The sequence below is a fragment of the Solanum stenotomum genome, chromosome 2, assembly GCF_019186545.1.
Source record: "Solanum stenotomum isolate F172 chromosome 2, ASM1918654v1, whole genome shotgun sequence".
Taxonomy (NCBI): domain Eukaryota; kingdom Viridiplantae; phylum Streptophyta; class Magnoliopsida; order Solanales; family Solanaceae; genus Solanum; species Solanum stenotomum.
In genome coordinates, this window is record NC_064283.1 from 9,018,024 (window position 1) to 9,041,805 (window position 23,782).

The 23,782-nt window shown below is 34.1% G+C and overlaps 2 protein-coding genes across 5 annotated transcripts; both read left to right on the forward strand.

Moving 5' to 3' along the window:
* The first annotated feature begins 555 nt into the window (after positions 1-555).
* On the forward strand, positions 556-9,578 carry LOC125854219 (uncharacterized). Of its 3 annotated transcripts, none has more exons than XM_049533700.1 (8): positions 556-723; positions 1,998-3,731; positions 4,930-5,109; positions 5,527-5,622; positions 5,701-5,866; positions 5,944-6,076; positions 6,163-7,926; positions 8,036-9,578. In XM_049533700.1, exons 2-8 carry the CDS (start codon positions 2,351-2,353, stop codon positions 8,450-8,452), a joined length of 4,137 nt encoding a protein of 1,378 aa, XP_049389657.1. In that variant the 5' UTR covers positions 556-723; positions 1,998-2,350; the 3' UTR covers positions 8,453-9,578. The 3 variants fall into 3 exon arrangements, with proteins under 3 accessions (XP_049389657.1, XP_049389659.1, XP_049389658.1); XM_049533702.1 differs by having other exon boundaries at positions 558-723; positions 5,704-5,866; XM_049533701.1 differs by lacking the exon at positions 556-723 and adding an exon at positions 811-924.
* An 8,294-nt stretch (positions 9,579-17,872) lies between these two features.
* Positions 17,873-23,358, forward strand: LOC125855354 (uncharacterized). Of its 2 annotated transcripts, XM_049535074.1 has the most exons (7): positions 17,873-17,890; positions 18,032-18,104; positions 20,084-20,208; positions 20,284-20,460; positions 20,892-20,990; positions 21,343-21,585; positions 22,778-23,357. In XM_049535074.1, exons 3-7 carry the CDS (start codon positions 20,134-20,136, stop codon positions 23,186-23,188), a joined length of 1,005 nt encoding a protein of 334 aa, XP_049391031.1. In that variant the 5' UTR covers positions 17,873-17,890; positions 18,032-18,104; positions 20,084-20,133; the 3' UTR covers positions 23,189-23,357. The 2 variants fall into 2 exon arrangements, with proteins under 2 accessions (XP_049391031.1, XP_049391030.1); XM_049535073.1 differs by lacking the exon at positions 17,873-17,890 and having other exon boundaries at positions 17,974-18,104; positions 20,091-20,208; positions 22,778-23,358.
* Positions 23,359-23,782: the final 424 nt, after the last annotated feature.

The following is a 23,782-nucleotide window of genomic DNA, read 5'->3' on the forward strand; positions in this document are numbered from 1 at the left end:
TGACATTAATATTTTGATAAGTGACAAATATGATAACCACATATGAACCTATTCACACCTTACCTATTTTCTCTCTTGGAAACTTTCTTTAATTAATCTAATTAATAACATACTATAAAATGAAAAATTAAATCTCTCTTCATTTTCCTTTTTTTCCTTAAAAGTCCAAAAAAAATAAAAATTTAAACACGATTCTCTTTTACATATACGATTGTTAAATGTATCTAGACAGAAAATCACGCAAAACACTAAAAGAAATAACAAATTTACTCTCCAATATTGATTATTTACACTATGTAAATAAAGAAAAACCAAAGGGTATTTACGTACACCAAATCATTATTATACTTCTTATGAAAAAGACAAAGTAGGTTTAATTTAATCAAATTAAAAAGATAAAGTGAACGCCGTCAGATTAAGTATGCCGGAAAAATTAAATTAACGGTGATCGGCGTTTTCTCCGGCGGGCCACATGGGCCTTTGTATTTTTCCTATAAATAGGGCTCTCCCCACTCTATTCTTTTCACTTTCATTTGTGTTCTCTTCTTTCTCTCTCTAGAAAAAACTCTGCTTTTTTCTCTACAGATATACAAAGCACAAAAACTATATAGTAAAAATAAGAGAAATTTATTATTTTAATATAAATAAAATCAAAATTTTATTTATATTAATAATTTTTTTTTTCTCTTTGACCCTTTCTAGATTTCGTGGTGCTGTTTGGAGGTACTTTTCCCTTCTCTCTCTCTCTCTCTCCACACAATTTGATTAGTAAATAATAATAATATATAATTAATAGTAAAAGAGTAAATAAAAAATAGATCGAATAAATTTTGTTGAAAAATAGATCGAAAAAGTGACTATTTAGTGGATTAAATTGGGTTTGATCTGAAGTGAATAGTGTGCGTGGAATTGAGAATTTCTTTGGTAAATTGACTAATGGTTTGTGTAAATTTTTAATTTTTTTTTGATTGGTTGTTAGATTATTGGAAACCCTAATTGGAATTGGTAAAGATTGAATCTGTTTGATGATTTTTTTTGATTGGTAGGGTTCAATCTGGTATTTAACCTTGAAAGGTGTTAGGGGTGATTTAGTTGGGTGATAGTTGTTGTTAGCTGTATTATTTATGTACTGAGTGTATTTTTGTCACATTGGTTGGATTTGTTTTTGATGCATCATTCATTTTGTGGAGTTGGGTACTGTTTGTTGCATTACTTACTGTATATTTTATTGTGGGGAAATGAAAAGATAGGACTGTTTATGTGTTGTTTTGATGAGTTTGTAATGGTGGATTAATAGATGTGAATGATTGAGGCTAGGTTTGTTAGGGGAGTATGGGTAGATCTTTTGGAGGGCTATGAGAGAATATTGACATACAGAATTTTTAGGCATTTGGATATAGTTCATATACAGATTGGAAAAATCATATGTGTAATATAGGAACGAATTGCACCCAAGGGGAATGGGTGTGGCCTAGTGGTTAGTGAAGTGGGTTTGAGAACATTGAGGTCTCAGGTTCGAATCCCAATTGTGAGGTGTCCCATTTGTCTGATACCTGTTGCTTGTGGGAGGTGGTTACTCTTGGAATTAGTCGAGGTGTAAAAAAAAAGGAGAAATATAGGCACCAATTTTGAAAAGAACTGATAACTTTCTTTGGAATTTGTGCAATCTCTGTAGCCCATTTTCCTTCCTCTTAGTTCTGTAGTTGTTTTTCCTTGTATTTGGTTGTTGAGGCTCATTCGTAATTGCATGGTGTTGCATAGGATTTGAAATTGCAGATATTTTTAGGGCTTGAGCTTGGTGATGATTTTTCAGTGTCTTTTTGCCTTCTCTTTATTGTTTCATTGATTATGACACAGTTAATCTTTGTGCTACTGTAACAATCAAGATTCAAGAGTTTAACTCCCCGATCATAGCATGCCTGAGTTTTTTTTTGGTGTTCCTTTTTTTTTCTGCTGAAAGATGAATTGCTGATTGAAATATTAATTTGATCATGCAGGCTATAACTATACGTTCCTGTTTTTAAGATTTTGCAACTGTAGCTGTGACTTGTGAGTGCTGACTGCTACTAAAGAAATTCACTTGCTTCATGATTTTAGTATTCCAAGTAGATGACGATGATGTAAGCCTTATGTTGTAGAGTGAATTGCAAACCTATGTGTTTGATGGATGTGACTTTTGTCCTTTAATCAAGTTTGTTGCATTCCCCAAATTGCAGTCTTTCTTGCTTTTAATGATCTTTGAGCAATAAAGAGGTTAGAATAGTTGTCAATAGCTCTGCGAGAATTAAATATTTGCAAGAGGTGGTGGTATAAGCTCTTTTTGTTCAGTGTATATGCAATTATATTTGAGATGGGTTCTAAAGGAAGGGCATTGTTTGATCTTAATGAACCCCCTGCTGAGGATGAGCAGGTTAATGATGGTGTCCTCTGTTTACAGCCTCAGAGAGCAGTTCCCTCTTCTAGTACCAACACTTCTGAGTTTTTGGCATCGTCTGTTGATCCTCCGGGGATAGTAAACAATCATGCATTTTCCCATGCCTCTTCCGTTTCAGGTTTTCAGCCCTTTGTTCGGTCAAAAGGTGCAGAGGCATCTAGAGCTCCCGAGGAACATGGGAGTGCTGGGCCCTCAACTTCGGGTGGTGCTTCATTATCTAAATCAAGTCAGGAACATACAATGAAGTCTTTGATCCAGCCAGATCTTAACTCTCTTGATATGCAAGTGACTGAAAAGGAAGAAGGTGAATGGTCTGATGCAGAGGGTTCAACATATGCAGATAAAAATTGTGGCTTGAATGATAAGTCGAATACTGATGTTGATAAAGCTTCGCAGGAGAAATCAGCAGTTGAGCCGGTGAGCAATAGTGATAAAGTTGGCTCTGTTGATAATGCTTCTCAGGATAACGAGAAAGGGAATGGTGAAAATTACAATATTTCTTCTTTAGAATTAGATCGTGATACAAGTGACAGGAAAAGCAATAGTAGCAGAAATTCTGAAACCAGTAGTAAAGCTGATATCACCATGGATGGTCAGGAGGATTCTGGGCAGGTGCCAAAGCATAGAGAGATTCGAGGTGTTGAGGCAAGTCATGCATTGAAGTGTGCTAATAATTTTGGTAAGCGTCCTAAGGTTGACCAACAGAAGGAAGCGATGCTGGGAAAGAAGCGCAGTAGGAAGACCATGTTTCTTGATTTGGAAGATGTTAAACAGGCAGGTTCTCAAAAAAGTATTGCTAGGCGCCAAAATTTCCCAGCACCTGTTACAACTCGCATTGTGAAAGAGTCTCGTAATGTTCCTTCGCCTTCTGAAAAGAATGGGGAAAAGCAGAGTCAGGTACTTGTCAAAGATATGAAACAAATTGATTCAACTAATGAAGGAAACTTGCCTATGGAATCTAATGATTCTAGATCTGAATCCAGTGCTGATGTGAACCTAGCACCTCTAGGTCGGCCAAGACGGTTGAATAGTGCTACTGACCTCACGTCTGAGGCTCAAACACCACCTATACCTAGACAGAGTTCTTGGAAACATCCCACAGATCAGAGGCAAAATAGAAATTCACAGTTTCCTGGTAGGAAGCCTGCTCTGACCAGTCAAAATTCCATTGATCCAAAATTGGGAGCCAAAAAACCTCCATCCAAGAAGCAACCTATAGTAAGTAGCCCGTGCCAAGATACATCTGTAGAACGCCTTATTCGTGAGGTGACAAACGAGAAGTTTTGGCAACATCCAGGTACTTTTGAGTTCCACTTGATTATTATTCTCATCTTTTATCATTGTGATTATTACCATTACTTTTTGTTGAATCAAAATTTGCTTCATTAGTTTTCTGTCTTGAATTTTTTTTTCTTCTCTGTGCTTTTTAAGCTATCTTAGCATATAAACTTTTTCTTGTTGATTCTTGTTTGGGGTATGTCCAGCTTTCTGATGTTCCAACTTAGGTTTCAATAGAGCATTGCTCTTACTGTGCCTAGTAAGGTAAGTGATGGGAGATAAGCATTTATTTTATCAAAATTTTGCATTTCCCTAGAAAATTGTTAGAATGAGTGGTGCACTAGCAAATCCCTTCACTTTTTCTTGTGCACTATAATAATGATTGTGTCATGAGATAGTACGGAATTCATCTTTGCTCTAGGTTTTATTCGAAGAAGCAAGTATGTGTTTTTTCCCACTGGGCACTGGACCGAAGTGGTCATTCAAGATCTACTAACCCTTTAAACTTCTTTTATGTTGTATTTTTCATTTTTCAAGTGTTCTGGATCATAAAACTCTCTTTTTGTTTTCATTGGAAAGCTATAAACTGGTACCATTTTACCAGCTGAACATTGTTGCATCTCTCTTTCTTGTATGATCAGTCAGTTTCCTTATGATGGTTCAAGTGTATTCAATAACATGTGTTTTATACTACCACTTTCTTCTAGGTTATTTTACTGGCCATATTTAGCTTCCTGTCCTATGGGATGCTTGGTGAGACAGGATTTACTGTTTTAGTTTATTAAGTGGTGGTGTTTATATTACTCAGGCCCATGCATAGCAAAGGGGATCCTCCAGCTTCATCTGGTGGGCATCTCAATCATCAGGATAGCTTGTGGGATGGAAGAATTTTTTGTGTCATCTCAAAGTTGGCTATATGATTATTAGTGTATTTTTCATGATTCCATGACTAACCTGTTCATATGTATCAGGATAAAGTTCTGAGTACATCTATGTGTTAGCTAACTTTATTGTTTAATGATTCTTCGGTTTGCTCCTCTGAAGTGCCTGTTTAGGCATGTTGAGTAGCGAGTCGCATTGTACTGCTCCTTGAGCCTCATAAGGATTTTTTTTTTTTCAATTTCTTATTTGCCTTTGTTATGTCAAAACGTGGTGTGGTGCATGAAGTTCCATCATATGGTGTATTATTAAGGGGTGAACTTCTCTCTTCATGTCAGATGAAGCGGAGCTTCAGTGTGTACCTGGTCAGTTTGAATCTGTGGAAGAGTATGTTAAGGTGTTTGAACCCTTGCTCTTTGAGGAATGCCGGGCACAGCTGTACAGTACTTGGGAGGAGATGGCTGATACAGGAACCCATGTGAGGGTCCATATTAAAAATATTGAACGGCGAGAAAGAGGTATAATGTGGCAACTTTATTTATATATTTATTTTATCCTTTGACTTGGATATGAAGAACAACTTTGTTTATACCAAATACATATTTGGGAAGCTATTCAATTCCCTCATCATTCAGTGGGGACGAAGGAGGTCGAACATAATGTTGTGACTTTGAGCTGCTCTTGAGGGATTCATTTTTTCATTTTATCTCTAGGTTTTCGAGTATCAAGCATGACAAATTTTACTGTATTGAGGATAACAGAAGTGTTTGGGAGGTCCACGTAATATAGCTTACTCTTAGAATGGCTTCACTCTGAGAGAGTAAACACACACACACACACATTAAAGAGAAAGTTTAAGAGCCGGGAAGTTTTGGTCGGCCTGGCTGAATTTCTTTTCCTCCCTTTCTAATCAGCACTGTGTTCCTTCTGCACAGGATGGTATGATGTAATCCTTTTTCCAGATTGTGAGTGGAAGTGGTTATTCAAAGAGGGAGATGTAGCAGTTCTCTCCACTCCACGTCCTGGATCAGGTTGGTTCTATATAACATTCTGCTGGTGTGTATTTCAAATTCCCTATGTTTCTTCTTAATATTTTCGTACCAATTAAGCAGTCCGATCACGGAGAAGTGGCACCTCAACATTCGGGGATGGTGATGAGCCTGAAATTAGTGGTCGTGTGGCTGGTACTGTGAGGCGACACATACCTATTGATACTCGAGACCCTGCCGGAGCCATCCTGCACTTCTATGTTGGAGATCCGTATGACACCAACAGGTCAGTGATTAGGCTTTTTAATTCCTTCCGCCTTCCGTTACTAGTGAGCTAAACGTCTTTGTATTTTGTTCTTTCAGCAATATTGGTAGTGATCACATACTGCGGAAACTGCAACCAAGAGGCATCTGGTTTCTGACTGTTCTGGGTTCTCTAGCTACCACCCAACGAGAATATGTAGCTTTACATGCATTTCGGCGTCTTAATCTACAGGTTATATCTTAAAGCCAGCTCTTTCCTGGAAGTTACTTTTCTGCCTGTTTACCAGTTTGAACAAAGAATTATGGTCTTATGTGTAGATGCAAAATGCAATTCTTCAGCCAAGTCCGGAGCACTTCCCTAAGTATGAAGAGCAGACACCTTCAATGCCTGACTGCTTTACACCAAACTTTACTGACCATTTGCACAGGACCTTTAATGAACCACAGTTAGCAGCAATCCAGTGGGCTGCAACGCATACAGCTGCTGGAACTAATGGTATGACAAAGAGGCAAGATCCATGGCCTTTTACTCTAGTTCAAGGGCCACCTGGTACAGGTAAAACACACACAGTGTGGGGAATGCTGAATGTCATCCATCTTGTTCAGTATCAGCACTATTACACAGCATTGCTCAAGAAACTAGCTCCTGAAAGCTATAAGCAGAATAACGAGAATAACTCCGATAATGTTGTTACTGGATCCATTGATGAAGTCCTGCTAAGCATGGATCAGAATCTCTTCAGAACCCTCCCAAAGCTATGTCCAAAACCTAGAATGCTTGTCTGTGCTCCTTCAAATGCTGCAACTGACGAGCTTCTTGCACGTGTTCTTGATCGTGGATTCATTGACGGTGAGATGAAAGTTTATCGACCTGATGTTGCACGAGTTGGGGTGGATTCCCAAACGCGTGCCGCCCAAGCAGTTTCTGTGGAGCGGAGAACTGAACAGCTTTTGATGAAGAGTCGTGATGAAGTTTATGGCTGGATGCACCAGTTGAGAGCTCGTGAAGCTCAGTTGTCGCAGCAGATAGCTGGCCTTCAAAGAGAACTAACAGTTACTGCAGCTGCTGGTCGTGCACAGGGATCTGTTGGAGTTGACCCTGATGTTCTTATGGCTAGGGACCAAAATCGAGATACTCTATTGCAGAACCTTGCGGCAGTGGTTGAGAATAGAGATAAAATACTGGTGGAGATGTCCCGCCTTCTGATTTTAGAGAGTAGGTTCCGTGGTGGTAACAATTTCAACATGGAGGAAGCTCGTGCTAGTCTGGAGGCTAGTTTTGCCAATGAAGCTGAAATTGTTTTCACTACTGTCTCAAGTAGTGGGAGAAAATTATTCTCTCGTCTTACCCATGGTTTTGACATGGTAGTCATTGATGAAGCAGCCCAGGCCAGTGAAGTAGGAGTCCTTCCTCCTCTTTCTCTTGGTGCAGCACGATGTGTTCTTGTTGGGGATCCGCAGCAGCTTCCTGCTACGGTTATCAGCAAAGCAGCTGGAACTTTGATGTACAGTAGAAGCCTCTTTGAGAGGTTTCAGCAAGCAGGCTGCCCAACTATGTTGTTATCAGTGCAGTACAGGATGCACCCACAAATTAGGGATTTTCCTTCTAGGTACTTTTATCAAGGCCGCCTTAGTGATAGTGAAAGTGTTGTGAATCTGCCTGACGAAGTTTACTACAAGGAGCCTTTACTGAAGCCTTATATCTTTTATGACATTACACATGGTCGGGAATCACATAGAGGTGGATCTGTTTCATATCAGAATACACATGAAGCACAGTTCTGTCTTCGTTTGTATGAGCATCTTCAAAAAACTTGTAAATCTCTTGGTGTTGGGAAGGTTACTGTAGGTATAATCACTCCATACAAGCTGCAACTTAAATGCCTCCAAAGGGAGTTCGGGGATGTTTTAAACTCTGAAGAAGGAAAGGACATTTACATAAATACTGTGGATGCTTTCCAGGGTCAAGAGCGTGATGTTATTATAATGTCATGTGTGCGTGCCTCAGGTCATGGGGTTGGGTTTGTTGCAGATATACGGCGAATGAACGTTGCTCTTACTCGTGCAAGACGAGCTCTTTGGGTATGTTACTTGGGTCTCTGTTTATGTGCATAATGCTATATAGCATAATATATGTGCAAACGGCAACATGAGTCAATATTAACTTTAATCTTTATTGTTCTCTTAACAGGTAATGGGTAATGCCAATGCTCTGGTTCAATCAGAAGATTGGGCTGCATTGATTGCTGATGCCAAAACCAGAAAATGTTACATGGACATGGATACTTTGCCTAAGGACTTCTTGCTACCCAAGGCAGCTTCTCATGCTCCTCCACCGACCAATATGTCTAATAATCGAGGTTTAAGATCTGGGTTACGACATAGAATATATGATCCACACATGGAGCCCAGGTCTGGAACACCTTCAGAAGATGATGAAAAGCCAAATGCATTACATGTAAGGAATGGAAGTTATAGGCCTCCTAAGCCATCACTGGACAATTCGTTGAATGATTTTGGTCAACCTGCTGATAAATCTAGAGATGCCTGGCAAAATGGTATACAGAGGAGACAAAATACAGCTGGAATTGGGAGAAGAGACCTGTAGTTGGTGTCCATGAATATGTGCCACATATCACAGGGACCAATCATTTTTGTTCCTGATGGTGTCTTTGCTCCTGGCTAGGAGATTGGTTGATGGCACAGCTACACATGCTGATCTTATGTGCAACATGGTTTGGTATAAAGTACTCCTTGGTGATGCAAGAATGGAAGGCTATATGGAAGTAAGGAAGCTGTTTTTTTTTCTGGAAGACTTTGCTCCTGGCTTGGACAGAGGTTGTGATAACACAGCTGGTCAAGCAGCTGATTTCGTGTTCAGAATATAGTTTGACAAAAGAATTCTTGTCAATGAAGAGAATGGGTGGGTATGTCAGAAAGGAAGAGATCCTGGTTGATTATGGTGGTACTGTTGGAAGCTTTAACCAGTTAATGGGACTTTGAGCATGGGAGCTCAGTCGTGTCTGAAGTTCTTTTGCTGACAGATTATAATGGTAAATGTTTGAAATAAATGATTGTTAGTATATGCTTGCTTCGGTTGGGATGAGAAGGAAAAAAGCTTATCTCAGCAAATGATCTTGAATATACAGCCATTCGGCTGGAAAATGGCAACCCTCTATGATTGCTTCTCTGTTGATGATATACACCATCGAGACTGACCCTAGAGACTTTGCAGCATGGTGTAAGTAGTATGTCTGGCCTTGACAAGACAACTAGTCCATGAAAGAAGCCCAGGACAGAGAGGGAACTGAACTTGGCCATGTGGGGATATTGTTTCAGAAAGTTACCAAACTCATTGAAGGCTCTGAACATGGAACTCTGGTCAGATGGCAAGTCTGTGATTTGCAGAACCATTACGAGCAGCTGATGAACAAGTCACAGGAACACATATAAACTGACTGAGTAGAGTCCCAAATGTTGATATGGAGGGACCTGGAAGATAGCAACTAGTTCTGTACATATTCGTGTGGAGAGCATAATTCTTTTCATTAGGTGGTAGTCTCATACTTAGGAATGTTGCAGTACTTTTTGTTATCCTTCTCAAATGAAATCTTGAAGTTCATATCTTGTCTTTTATTAACCGTGTCCCTTTTCCATGTTCAATTCATTTATTGTATGTTCGAGCACATTCATCAATGAAAATTTCAACAAGGATGGTGCGTTTTAGTTCAAAATTCTCTCAACTACGTGTAGCATTTTCATTAACAAATTACTCCTGTGTTCATATAACACTTCTAAACTGACATTGTTAATGATTTAATACACAACTGTAGGAATGCTTAATGTTGCTAAAACTATTCCTAGTGTGGTTTAAAGATAAAAAAAAATAGCTTACAAAACAAATACTGACATATGTATTATAATAACATATTTGAACGTATATAATAACAAATTCTCTTTCCTTTAATTTGAAGGCTGTGTATAGCGAGATATAGCTTAATTATGTAATGAAATGAAATGAAGCAGCATTTTGGTTTCAGAAGCGAAGTGTAATAATATTGAAATACATTAAATTTACTCTTATGCGTTCACTTGTATCCACATTCCACGCGTAGTATACAATATCTCTACTCTACAAATATGTGCTATAAACTCCAACCTAACGTTATATTATGTACTATAAATTACGACTATAAAGATTAATTAGTGTAAACCTTCTTCAATTTACCTAATAGTTCACTCCTTAGAGAGTTAGAGTGTAAAATTTTCTGTGGTTAACATGATTGAGACCACTCTGCCACTCATGTTGTTAGTTTCATATTGGACTTGATACTGTAATAGATAGGGACGTAGGGTACTAATATATAGAACCTTTGAAAACTGAACTTAATAACATTGCACACATGATCTGATAAAACTAAATATAAGACATAAAAATTGGAATTTTCAAAGATCCAAATATTTGTAGTAAAACAAATATCCAATCTAAAATTCATAAATTTTAAAAATAAGATTCGAAATCCAGTATCCATAATCCTAAAATTCATATCAAATATCTAAAATATTCGATTTTAATTGGATTTTGGGATTTGCCAATCCCACCGCCCCACCCCTACTCTTAACATTTAAGAGACAATACGCTAAAAATTTAGGGGTTTGTGTCTAAGTGGTAGCTTTGAATAATTAACGCTCTATATTTGAATGTCGTTTAATCAAGGACACACATTAAATCGATCAACTAAAAATATAAGAATGCCATTTAATCGAGGACACACATTAAGTCGATCAACTAAAAATAACTATATTCAATAGTTAAATATAAAAAATATTATCTATTATTTAATATTCAAATATATTATATGTATATCATATATTAATAATATACCAAAAAATATATATTTCCAAACTATTATTTTAGTGAATGATAAATTATGTCAATTTTTCTAAATAAAATACAAGTCTCTTAGGTCCCATTTGGATTTGGCTTTAACAAACGTTTTTTTTAAAGGAATTTATTTTACGGCAAAAGATTGTGAATGTTGAAATTGAACAAATTAGTTGACAAATCGTTATGTTAGTAGCTGTCTTGTGTCTTATTTTCAAACCATAAAGAGTTTCTACTTTCTAGAGGAATATTCTAGAACAATGTGGTAAACAAACAACTCATGTTCAATTTATTGAACTTAAGTTCGATCAATAAATGTTATATTTCTTTAGAATAGTTTTGTGATAATGTATTATATTTTTATTATGAACTTTTGCTTATTTTGTAAGATTGTAAAAGAAAATTGGAGCAATTTTAATAGTTTTCACCTATTAGCTAGGTTTTTATATCAATGAACAAACAATACAACTAAAAAACACAACGGTATGTCCTAACAAAACTTCAACTTTATCTCATATGATTTCATGTCATAATTTCAAATCACGATTTCATTTCACATAATCAAACGACCCTTAAATAAAAAAGGCATAATACATATATTGGACCCTAAACTTGGCTTCAAATTTCAACTTTGACCTCCAACTTTCATAGTGCACAAACAAGCACTTTAACTATCCAACCTTTTAATAAATAAACACGCGATTTTTGGAGCAAAGAGCGTGAAATGCAAACGCTTCCACGTGTATTAGTGAGCCACTCAATGGCTGCCAACTAATTAAACACTTTACACGTCCATTTTAGAACTTAAAAAAAATAAAAATTAATTAAGGATAGAGTTGTCATTTCAGCAATTTTTTTACTGTTGTGTGCCTCAAAAATTACTTCTAACTCGCGCAAAATGCGTGCACATCACGCGTTTTGCCAGGTAAGACACGCGTGTTTATTTATTAAAAGGTTGGATAGTTAAAGTGTCTATTTGTGCACTTTGAAAGTTGAAGGTCAAAGTTAAAATTTGAAGCCAAGTATAAGGTCCAATATATGTATTATGCCAATAAAAAATAATATAATACACATGGCGGAGTGATTAAATGTTAATCTCTTATAGTAATTACTTCAAAAGCGTTCTTAGGTTATGGCAGTGTCACACTTTACTAATTTTGTATCTATATAGTATCACTTTTCATTCGAATAAATATAGAGTAATTCAATTCATTTTTGAAAAAGAAATATTCCTAACTTTAGTTCACATGGTCACTACATAAAAAATGGTTTTTAACAGCAATTAATTAACGGTAATAGTTTAATTGCTGCTAAATCTATATTTTTAGCAGCAATTAGTACTCTTTATATATGTCCCTAAAATCTTTAGCGATATTGAATCTAATGACACTTAACAAATGCCGATAAAGACTTTAACACTCTTTATTAATGTATCTATTTATTGGCGTTAAAAGTTGTTTTTGTTATAGTGGTCCATATCAATTGCATTGACCAATATATAAACTATAAGCCATGTCCTTACTCCTTAGGTGCAATTTTGGTTCAATTACACAGTTACACTGACCTCATTTTTTGTTCAAGAGTGGACCAGGTTAGCTAATTGTTAAAGTGTTTAAATCAGACGTGTATTATATCACAATTTTTTTATTTGATTCATTAAAAGTGACGTATTTTAAGTACTCTGAAAAATTTAAGTAACTTAAAATATTATCGTGTTCAACCATATACCACATGAATTTGGTGTCTAAGTTTCAAAGATAAGCTCTATATTATTGTAAATATCACTCCTATTTATAAGAATTAGGCAAAAAAAAAAAAAGCTATAAAAGAGTTGTCATTCATTAATTATCCACTGAATTTTTTAGTTCACAGAATTAAAAAAAATGTCAAACCTAAGAATCACTTAGAAATAAAAATTGCTAGTAGTTGTGCACAACATAAAGTACTATATCCCCCATTTAAAATATTTAAAATTAACAGCAATGGTTACGAAATTCAAGGATAGATCAGTCTTTTTCTTATATATATAAAGAAAAGAATATCCGAATTTGCATAATAATTAAGGATCTAGGTGGGAGTCCCATACTCTTCCAATTTTTATAATTTTAAAAAGAAAAACGTGGAACAAGATAAAGAGAGATGAGATTGGTGGGTATGGCAAATTTATATGAGATTGGCCCCTCATTTTTATTATTAGGTGTTTAGTATGGTTCTGATGTTTGATTAAATTCAATTTTATATCGAGAAATTTCACTTTTAATAAGTAAAATGTTTTTTATCAAAGATGATTTTATACCAGTACTAAAGTTTAAATACGTCTAATAAGGAATGGAAAAAAATACTTATACAACTATCATGTAACCCTTGGTAGTGGAGTGAATCCAATCGATTCCATTATCATTGATTCATACTATCATTCTATAACTAATTTTGTTAAGGTTATCTAAAATGTTTTCAAAGTTTAAATTTTGAATTTATCTATACGTGCATTTATTGCAGAGTGGGTGAAAGGGAGTGGGGGGCTAGCTAGGCCCTTGTGAGAGTTAGCATGTCAATATGGGTCTGCATGCTGTAAGGTCTTGGTGACATTATTATTTTAACAAGTTGGAAACTTTCTTTTGTTTCTATTATTCATTAGAACAACTTTGTTTGTCTCTGTGCTTTTACACAATATTTGGATCATTGTTACCCATTGTATTGTATTATATCGTTAGTATACCTACAATGTTTGTTTTGATTGTTACTTAAAATGTATTGTATTGTTAAATTTCGTTGTTACGTAACAATGAAAATTCCTATTTTATGGAACAACCGATTTGATGTGTTCCCATTGTTACTTAATTTCTTTTTCCAATTATATCTTTACATAATATTTCAAAATACTATTTTATCCTTTATCTTATATTATTTAATTGACATAATACATATATTGACCCCTAAACTTGGCTTCAAGTTTTAACTTTGACCTCCAACTTTCATAATGCACAAATAGGCACTTTAACTATCCTACCTTTAAATAAATAAACACGCGATTTTTGGAACCAAAAGCGTGAAATGCACACGCTGCCACGTGTATTAGTGACCCATTCAATGGCTGCCAACTATTCAATGCATATGGGCCCGTTTTCCTGTCTATTTGACACCTTTTCAAATAATTTCTCTTTATTTTTGCCTCACAACTTCTTCCTTCACTTTCATTTTGTGGTAAATTAATATTTGAAAATGTCAATTATTCAATTTATAATTTATTTGTCTTATTTCTTTTTNTTTTATTAAATGTCACTTGCATTTTGCAGTAAACAACAAATAATGCAAAAAAGAGGGGAAAATTGTTGAAAAAAATATAAAAAGGGTTTAATTGTCCTTTCAATGCTTTTTTTACTGTTGACCCCCAGAATTTTTACATCTGACGCGCCTAATTTGAGTGTATTTCACGCATTTTGCCAGGTAGGATCCGACTGTTTTTTTGTTTAAGTTTTGGATAGTTAAAGTGCCTATTTGTGCACTTACAAAGTTAAAGGTCAAAGTTAAAATTTGAAGTCAAGTTTAGGGGTCAATATATGTATTATGCCTATTTAATTCTAGTCAAACCTCCTACCCTAGAATAATTAAGGATATTTTAGTAAATTTATAAATTACAATACAGTATGATACAATCAAACCAAACAATTAAAATGTTATTAAACAACAATAAACAATACAGTCTAGCCAAACATTGTATCTACCATACAGTACAGTATAATAGAGCATAATACATTATGAAACGATGAATAACAATGATCCAAACAGAGTGTTAGGACCTAATTGGCTTCTGTCATTGCATAATTATTTTAGTAACATTGATAAAAAGAGCTTCTAAGTTTTTTCCCAATAAACTCAAATTAAATCACAAACGCAATGAGTAAACTAATTTATTTATATGTAATATATATGTCGGCAAGAAGATTTCACAATAAATACTACTTAATTCTACAATTTATAAATATATTTTGAGTTGGACGATCACATGTGTGAATATTAATATCGAACTCTATCGTATTGTTAAAAGTTATGTTAGAGATGGATAAATATGAGGATTCGAGTTCGAGCATAGGAATAAAAAAAATCTTGGTACAAAATGTTTTTTTCTTTAATAAGCCTTATATTGCATGAATTCAAATTGATCGGGGAATTAAAATTGGTATCAAACACATAATAAAAAACAAAACGAAAATTAATATTGAGAAATTACTTTTTTTTTTTTTTTTTACATATATTCATTCGGTATTCAAAACTCATTGAACGAATTGTTCTATTTTTTTCGCAACATAAAGTCCACGAAAGAGGAAATGTTCCCTTCTGAAGATTTTTTATTCAGAGAGTGTGAACATAAGATCTCTCATTGAGAAATAAGAGTAGATGAATGACAAGACAATTACACGTATTTGTTGGTTGTGTGGAGGACCGTTCAAGAACATTAATGACCTAAAACTAAAATCAAATGGAGACCTTAAATATTTTTTTTATGAAGTCTATTCTTCTAGCTTTTTGGAATGCAAAATTAATAAAAAAAAATTATAATCTCTCTTTTAATATTTTTTTTTCAATTGATAATCTAGTTAATTCAATTAATCTTTCATGAGACATAGTACTATAGATATGCCAAACTCGTAATAATTTGTTTACATGAAAAGTTTATTTTTTCTACATACAATACTCAATAAACAAAACAAAAAAGTCCTCAATTATTTTTTTAAAAACCTATTACTCCTATTACTATGTTTAAAAAAAATAGGGTTCCTTTAATTTGGAGGCTTAAGGTGCATGTTTATTATAAGACTCTTTAGAATCGTCTTTGGTTAGACGTGAACAAACTCCCATATTGGTGTTGGGTATTCTTAATTAATGATGTGATGCTTTTAGAAAAAAAAAAACTTGCGTGATAATATCACACTATAATAAAAATATTTTTAGACTGTTTTAATCCAATAACTGAAATTGATATTATGATTCAACGAGATGAATATAAAAATGACAAAGTAATCACATAGGGTCAACTTAATGTCTTTGTTCGTCTACTTGTCGCTTTGCTACCTTTATCCACAGCTTCAAGGACACATATACACAAAAAGAAATTATTGAGCTTTGATTGCCATATATACTCATTGATATGAATATATAATGAAACATAATCAATTTTCAAATTAACCCATGGATAGTGACGAATCATATAAAATTTAACATAAAGAGAGAAATTATTGTGTGTATGTGAACAAAATCTACATTAATAAGTGAATTTTTTATTTAAATATTTCAAATATTTTTAATGATATGAGAGCTTTTGAAAAAAATTACGACTAGAAAATCATTAAAAAACTATTGCACTTGGCACTTCAGAAATTATGTTAAAATAGTTTTATAGATTTTTTATTTTATTTTTACATATTTCCTTGAAAGTTGCACTTTTGTTCTCTTTATATTTTTCTTTCTTCTCTTTTTTTTTTTTTTTTTAAAGCCCTTTCGTTTCTTCTCGAGTTCTCGTCTATGCCAAAATAGCACACTAGTAGTTAGGGGGTGGGATACATACCACTAGAGTTGTTCATAGTTATGGTTAAAAAACTAAATTAAATCGCAATTCATATTAAACTGATTAAAAAAATCGATATTTGATTTGATATGGTTAGGTTTGATTTTACATTTTGAAAAATCGATACTATTTGATTTGATTTTACTAAAAAATAACTGGAAAAATAACCAAACTGAACCGATAAATTAGATATATAAATTTTATAATTATTTATATATTATTCATAAATAAAATATAAATATTTTGTTAAATTTCAAGTAACTTAAGTCATTAACTTTACCATTTTCTCAAGCCCAACACGTAAATTTTAGTCCATCTAATACAATCATAAGTCCAAGTCCATCAAAATTCATTACTTTAGTCTTTACCTACCATACATTTCATAAGATAGTTACAACTACTCTTAATTGAATCACTTTGTTCGTGTAATAATAACTTTAGTAGTATTGTTTAATTGTTTAATTGAACCAACAATAGATTTTCAGTGGATTGTTTATGTACTAGGTATTTGTGTCTATCAAGATATGTATGCCCTCAAAAATTTATTACTTTCAAATTGGAAAAACTAAACCAAACCGTTAATAACCAAACCCACGGTTATTTTTTTCATTTGATTTGGTTTGATTTTAGAAATTTAAAAAACCGACTAGATTGATTTGGTTTTGGTTNGATTTGGTTTTACATTTTGAAAAATCGATACTATTTGGTTTGGTTTTGATTTTACTAAAAACTAACTGCAAAAATAACCAAACTGAACCGATAAATTAGATATATAAATTTTATAATTATTTATATATTATTCATAAATAAAATATAAATATTTTGTTAAATTTCAAGTAACTTAAGTCGTTAACTTTACCATTTTCTCAAGCCCAACACGTAAATTTTAGTCCATCTAATACAATCATAAGTCCAAGTCCATCAAAATTCATTACTTTAGTCTTTACGTACCATACCTTTCATAAGATAGTTACAACTACTCTTAATTGAATCACTTTGTTCGTATAATGATAACTTTAGTATTGTTTAATTGCTTAATTGAACCAACAATAGTTTTTCAGTGGATTGTTTATGTACTAGGTGTTTGTGTCTATCAAGATATGTATGCCTCAAAAATTTATTACTTTCAAATTAGAAAACTAAACCAAACTGTTAAAAACCAAACCGACGGTTATTTTTTTTCATTTGATTTGGTTTGATTTTAGAAATTTAAAAAGCCGACTAGATTGGTTTGGTTTTGATTTTAACCAATAGCCAATTCAAATCGAACCACGAACACCCCTACATACCACGTACTATATCGATATGAGCTTTTTGATATTCTAATTTTGATATTATGATATTTTATACGAAATTTATGAAAAACAAACTTTAAAATGCGACATAACAACAATTAAATATATTGAATAAAATTCACTAAATAAATTGAAAAAGAATAGAATAATAGTAAGTAGTCAACTTGACGAACTGAAAAAAGACTTTGAGGGACCAAAAGTAAATTACCTTACCTGCTTGCTGATTCAGGATTTTACGATTTTGACCATTTTGTCCTTTATCGTCACCATGTGGGACTATCTTCAGATTTTTCTCACATGGTGAGTTCTATTCATACATCTAAATTATAATATAATATGAGGATTATTTCCCATCATATATATGTTTGTTTTATCTCTGCCAAAAACTGTATAATGTATAATGACCTCTCTAATCTCTGCCAAAAACTGATCTTCTTCCAGTGGATTCTGGTTCTTGATCATTGAGGAGATCTTCTTGAACTTTATCCAATTCTTCAAATTTACAGTTACCCAGGTAACAACTACTCAATTCTCTTCTGGGTTTTTTATATTTTTGAAAATGAATTCTGGGTTTTTTGTTTTCTTGAGCACCCACTCTGTTTTGATGCCTGTTTATTGAATTCTGTGATCACTACAACTATAGGAATCTTGATTTCTGGATTTTAGAAATCATGAGTTAGTTCGTTAGCAAGCTAAATAAGCTTATGTGGTGTGATGATTTGGACAATTGGACTTTAAATTATGTTAAAACCCCATAAAGAGGGTAACTTGTTGATGTTTGCACTGTATACTGGAAAGTTTGTGCAATTGGAAGGTTTCAATTACAAGGTTTGGTCTTGGTTGTGTAAATCTCAGGCTACGTCAAGAATGTAAGAAAAGCAAAGTGGTGGTGTTTTTTTTTTTTTTTTTTTTGGTAGAAAAAGTGAAGTGCTGTTTTTTTGGGAATAAGAGTGACTGAAATGAGGATGTGCACTTCAAATATTACCTCCGGACATGGCAGCTTCACCTAAAGTTGCTACTCGTGTTTGAGAGAACTGATTTAATGGATGATGATTGATGACTATCATTTCATCAATAACAAGTTCCTTAGTGATAGTAGAAATGAAGAAGAGCTTGATAGATTCTAAATGTTGTTTCTGATCTCTTGCAGCTAAACCATTAATCTAGGTTTATATTGTTCCTTAACAACTTAGTGGACATTGCAATATTTTCATGTTTACATTTACCTGTTGCGCCGTCTGGGAATGCGAACAGGAAATCATGTTAGGCATTAACACATTTTTCCTCTTCAAAGCTTCTCTTAGTTTGAATCTTGACTTTTCAATCTGGTAATTTGAAGATTTTATACCAAACGGATTGCTCTGTAGAGTTTTTATCCGTCAAATATCTTGTATGACATAGCATGTGATGGCTAAATGGCTTAATGACATATTTGACAATTGAAAGGGGAGTGCTAAACTTGTGGTGGTGGTGTCTAGTATAAAGGGTTGATCAAGGAAGTGTGGGTAAAGAGAATGTTTTATTATCATTTTCTAGTTAGAACTTAGAATGTCATCAGTTTTGACTTTGGACTTCATATATCAATATCAGAAGATTTGTTGCAACTGCTGGTGAGTTCCACGTTGAGGTGCTAATGTACTGGTAGAGGAACTAGAATCTTTAATGTGATATATCATAAGATATTATGATGAAGATACATAATGAGTTTTTTCATGCTTTTTAACATGGCTTACTAGTTTAAGGGCTAAACATTCAAAATATTCAAATTCCGATGTTAGTTCAATGGAAGCTAACAAATGAAAACATGTTAAGGCTAGTAGTAAACATGCATGAAATACCTACTCAAAGATGATAAATGAGGTTATACAAAGAAATTGTGGTCACTGCTAGGCGATTATGCCTTTCCCTGCATGAGTCCCATGAACGAATGAAGGCTGATTAGGTTTTATCATCTACTATATAGTGCTCAATAGATATCCTGGTTACACAAGTCGCAAGCAACAGGCAGCAAGTTTCTTGTTAGCATTATAAAAGGAAAAACAGATACGAGGAATGTTTTGTAAATGTGATTTAAACTTCGTGCAACTAATGTCATTTCTGAGATGGTCCTAACTTCAAGGTTTATGTTCAGAATTTGCAATCCCACACAGTTGCTAATTCGGGGAGGTATTTCTTCATATTCACGTCTTGCAAAAGTTCATCACTCTAATGGGGAAATGGTTCTCTTCTCCTTTATGTCCTAGACAACAAAGGGCTGCCTGAATAAATAATTATATGGGCTTTTATTTATTTTTGTTTTTTGATCTTAAAAAGATCTTGATCAGACAATGAAAAAGTTGTAACTATTTTCTGCTACATTTATGAGGGGAGGGGTTCCTTTCAATTCTTGGCTCTTGCTTGAGTTGTGTTTGTTCTGATCCGTGGTTATAGCTGTGTTCTTGTCAGGCTGCACTATTACAATGAAACTTTACTTTGTAGTCATTTTCATTACAGTGTGCAGTGGTTGAACTGTTTTGATTACACCAGTAAAGTTCCCTGAAACTATGAGTACTGGTCCAACAAAATCCACGCCAAATGGCTTTGAGAATTCTTTGAGACCGGAAGAAGAACAGAACAAGGTATCTCAATTTTTAAAGTTCCGTTCATGGTTTTAAGCTGGATTGTGCTAATAAACAGTACTTTATTTCTAGCAGATTGATGAGATGAGAAAGTTGATTGGGCCGCTTTCAGGTAAGTTGGCCCTTTATTGTTCTGATGCATCCATTTCAAGATATTTAGCAGCTCAAAGCTGGAATGTGAAGAAGGCAGCTAACATGCTTAAAGCATCCCTGAAGTGGAGACTGGATTTCATGCCTGAAGAAATTCGCTGGGTACTGTTACAGAACCTCCCCTCTCTCTGTCATGTTCTTTTTTACCATCTTCAAAAGTGTCTAGATACTCGTTTGACACTTATTTCTTGATGAACTTTTGGAACCTGCATTTATGGGTCTTTCTTTCTTTTCTTGTCCTTTTCTGTTTTGTGGAGGAGAAAGAATGATGCTTTTATTAATTAAAATTAACTTCTTTTGAGATTTACACCTCCTCAATCGGTAGACCTTTGGCTTGATCTGTGTCATAATTATTATTTATCGGTGACATTTTTTTCCCGATAAATTGTTTTGTGCATTACCTCAGTCTGTATCTGCAGGATTGTAACCTTGAAACGTGATAGTAGTATTTGTACTGATCATGTTGATAATAGTATCATCTGTTCTTTCTTGCTATTTTTTAATTCTTTTTAAAAAGCATTTCTTTGATACAGGATGATGTGGCTAGTGAAGCAGAAACAGGCAAAATTTATAGGTCAAACTATAAAGACAAGCATGGCAGGCCAGTTCTTGTCATGAGACCTCGTTGCCAGGTAGGTTTCAGTTTTGCTTTTTCTTTCTTGGGTAAAATAGTGTGTTACAATCATATCGCTTATGATCTTCTAATCCAATTGGTTAATTGAGATAATAATTGCAAGGAAAATGAACATTTAAAACCATTTAAACTCAGTTATATAGGCCTCAAAGCTACAATGTCTGTATCATTCTTTTTGTGTTATTTATATTACCTCTATTTCATGAACTTGATTCAAATTGATTATGCTCGTCTGTCTGTCAGCAACTAAGAAATGTACTTCAAAAACTGCATTAATAAGTTATACTGATTAATGTTTGGCTACAAGGAACTAACACAAGCTTGATAACATTTTGAGTCTCTCCTTGCAGAACACTAAGTCTGTAGAAGGACAGATGAAGTATTTAGTATATTGCATGGAAAACGCAGTTGTAAATCTCCCAGAAGACCAGGAACAGATGATCTGGTTGGTTGATTTTCATGGATACACTCTGTCAAATTTCTCAATCAAGGTGACAAAAGAAACGGCTCATATTTTGCAAGACTATTATCCTGAAAGACTGGGGATAGCTATTTTATATGATGCACCCAAAATATTTGAACCATTTTGGAAGGTAATTTGCCCTCAAACTTGTTTAAGTTAGCAGTTGTTAATTTTGTGAATGTTACACTACAGGATTCTACTTCTTTATAATGTGTACTGAATAAATTTTGATTATAATCATTGGCATGGACTGTGACCTCCAATATTAATATTGAAACCAAAGATCATCTTGACAATAAGAGATTTCCTGACACCATATAAAAGGATATCTTTTGGTATCTTAAGATTGCAGCAGTGAGGCTCACTGTCAGGTAAATGCCAAAGAAAAATGTTCATGCATGGGGTTGTCATGAGAATTGCATAACTGACGACATGGTCAATTGGTGTTTGCAATTGGTATATGAGCTGCATCACTTTTTAATACTCCTCTATCAGTCTTCTGTAGGCCTAGTCCTTTACTCTGGGTCTATGAGTTTGCTGGTAACTTGTTATCATGCAGACTGGGATTAGCTTTGTTTGCCTAAACTGAACCAAAGTCGTAGTTACTTCTGGCTTTCTGGGACTCCAAGACATTGTCTGCATGTCTTGCATAGTTGTAATTACTTTTTAGAAATTCAGTTGTGCGTAAGATGGCTGATGGATTTTGGTGCAAACGATGGCTTTCCCTAAGGACAGAAATGCTGAAACTTTGACAGCTAGTGTCTGCAGTAGAAAACTTAATTCATGTATTGCGATGCATGGAATATAGTAAGAAGAAAGAAGACAATGTTGTCAATCAGATGACCATGGACTTCTATTTTCACGAAATCTGAACACACTGAAACAGAGAAACTATAAAAAGTTAAGTGAGGAAAGAACGGCACGTGAGAACTAAATCAGTGCTTTTGATGAAAGCTAGTTTTACTTGATCAAAGAAAAATAACTGGATAAAGATAAAAGGCCTTCTGAAGAAAAGAAAGAACAGAGGAACCAGGATTGTTGACAGATGAATAATAAAAGCAGGAAAGTATGAGTTATATATTAATTACTTATCCTCCCCCAAGATTTGGTTGGGTTATTTAGCAACCATTAGAGCGAAAATATGCGTCTGCTTTAATTTTAAGCATTCAAGTTGCTGCATTACTTAAGGTTACATTTGCTTTATTCCAGTGGATTCCCTTTGGACTCGGTTATCTCAAATATTAAGATGACACATCCCTTATTTGCAGCATCTCCATTTGATTACCAGGCAACCAATTATTTTATTTATCTAAATGGTGCAGCTAGCAAAGCCTTTTTTGGACCCAAAGACTGTGAGCAAAATCCAATTTATGTACTCAGATGACCCCAACAGCAAGAAAATGATGGAAGAACTGTTTGACATGAGTCTGGTGGAGTCTGCATTTGGCGGAGATGATAAGGCTGATTTTGATGTCAATAAATATGCTGAGAGGATGAGAGAAGATGATAAAAAATTGTCTGCTTTCTGGAAGAAAGACGATAATTCTGCATCAAATGCACAGCCAACTGTGACAGCTGATCCCTCTTTATTGCCAACAAATTCTGATTCTGATTCTGAAGTCTTAGATGAGAAAGTAGAGAAACCTTCTCTTGATGTTGATGAAGAGGAATTATCAATTGAAGAAACTTTGCCTGGAACTGACAGTACAAATGCGAATGTTAAAGCAGTGTAACTAGATGCTCTCACAACATGGGCAAATTAACCATTTCTCCAAATGGTTCAGAACTGAGCAGAGAACATTTTGATGTAATGAGTGTGATATGCTATAAAATGAATGTTGTGCCACTTTATACTAGGTAGTTCTTTGGATGTTTTGCATATACCAATTCTTTTAACACAAGAAAATGTGGAGACAGTAGCTTTTGCAAAATGGCAGTTCATCAAATTGCTTTTACTGATATGTGTATAGTTGATAGCAGAAGAAATGATTGAAGTAGCAGTTGGAATATTAATTTGGCAATATGAATAGTTCAATTAGTGTAAATTACTACCATTTGAACGTGGTTAACTGACAATAATATAAGTCTTTCCATCTCCTTAGGAGTTAAAAGGATCTTTGGTTTGCCTTCTGATCTCATCAACAACTTATATAAATGAACTTTTAAAAGAAGAAATACGATATTTCTATAATCACCTTTTGTAAGTTCATGTGGTCATTTTTCTTTATTTTTTCATAGAGTTCCATTCCTCATATTATGATTTTTTTTCCCTTTCAAGAAGTACATTGTAGATGTCTTCATTAATAAATTGCATTACTTCATAAATA

Bases quoted from the DNA above. Each gene is read 5' to 3' on its own strand.
- LOC125854219 (XM_049533700.1), top strand. From the start codon at position 2,351: ATGGGTTCTAAAGGAAGGGCATTGTTTGATCTTAATGAACCCCCTGCT. The intron at 5,623-5,700 runs GTTGGTTCTATA...GTACCAATTAAG, and splicing joins CACTCCACGTCCTGGATCAG to CAGTCCGATCACGGAGAAGT. The intron at 5,867-5,943 runs GTCAGTGATTAG...TTGTTCTTTCAG, and splicing joins GATCCGTATGACACCAACAG to CAATATTGGTAGTGATCACA.
- LOC125855354 (XM_049535074.1), top strand. From the start codon at position 20,134: ATGAGTACTGGTCCAACAAAATCCACGCCAAATGGCTTTGAGAATTCT. The intron at 20,461-20,891 runs GTACTGTTACAG...TCTTTGATACAG, and splicing joins TGCCTGAAGAAATTCGCTGG to GATGATGTGGCTAGTGAAGC. The intron at 20,991-21,342 runs GTAGGTTTCAGT...CTCTCCTTGCAG, and splicing joins TCATGAGACCTCGTTGCCAG to AACACTAAGTCTGTAGAAGG.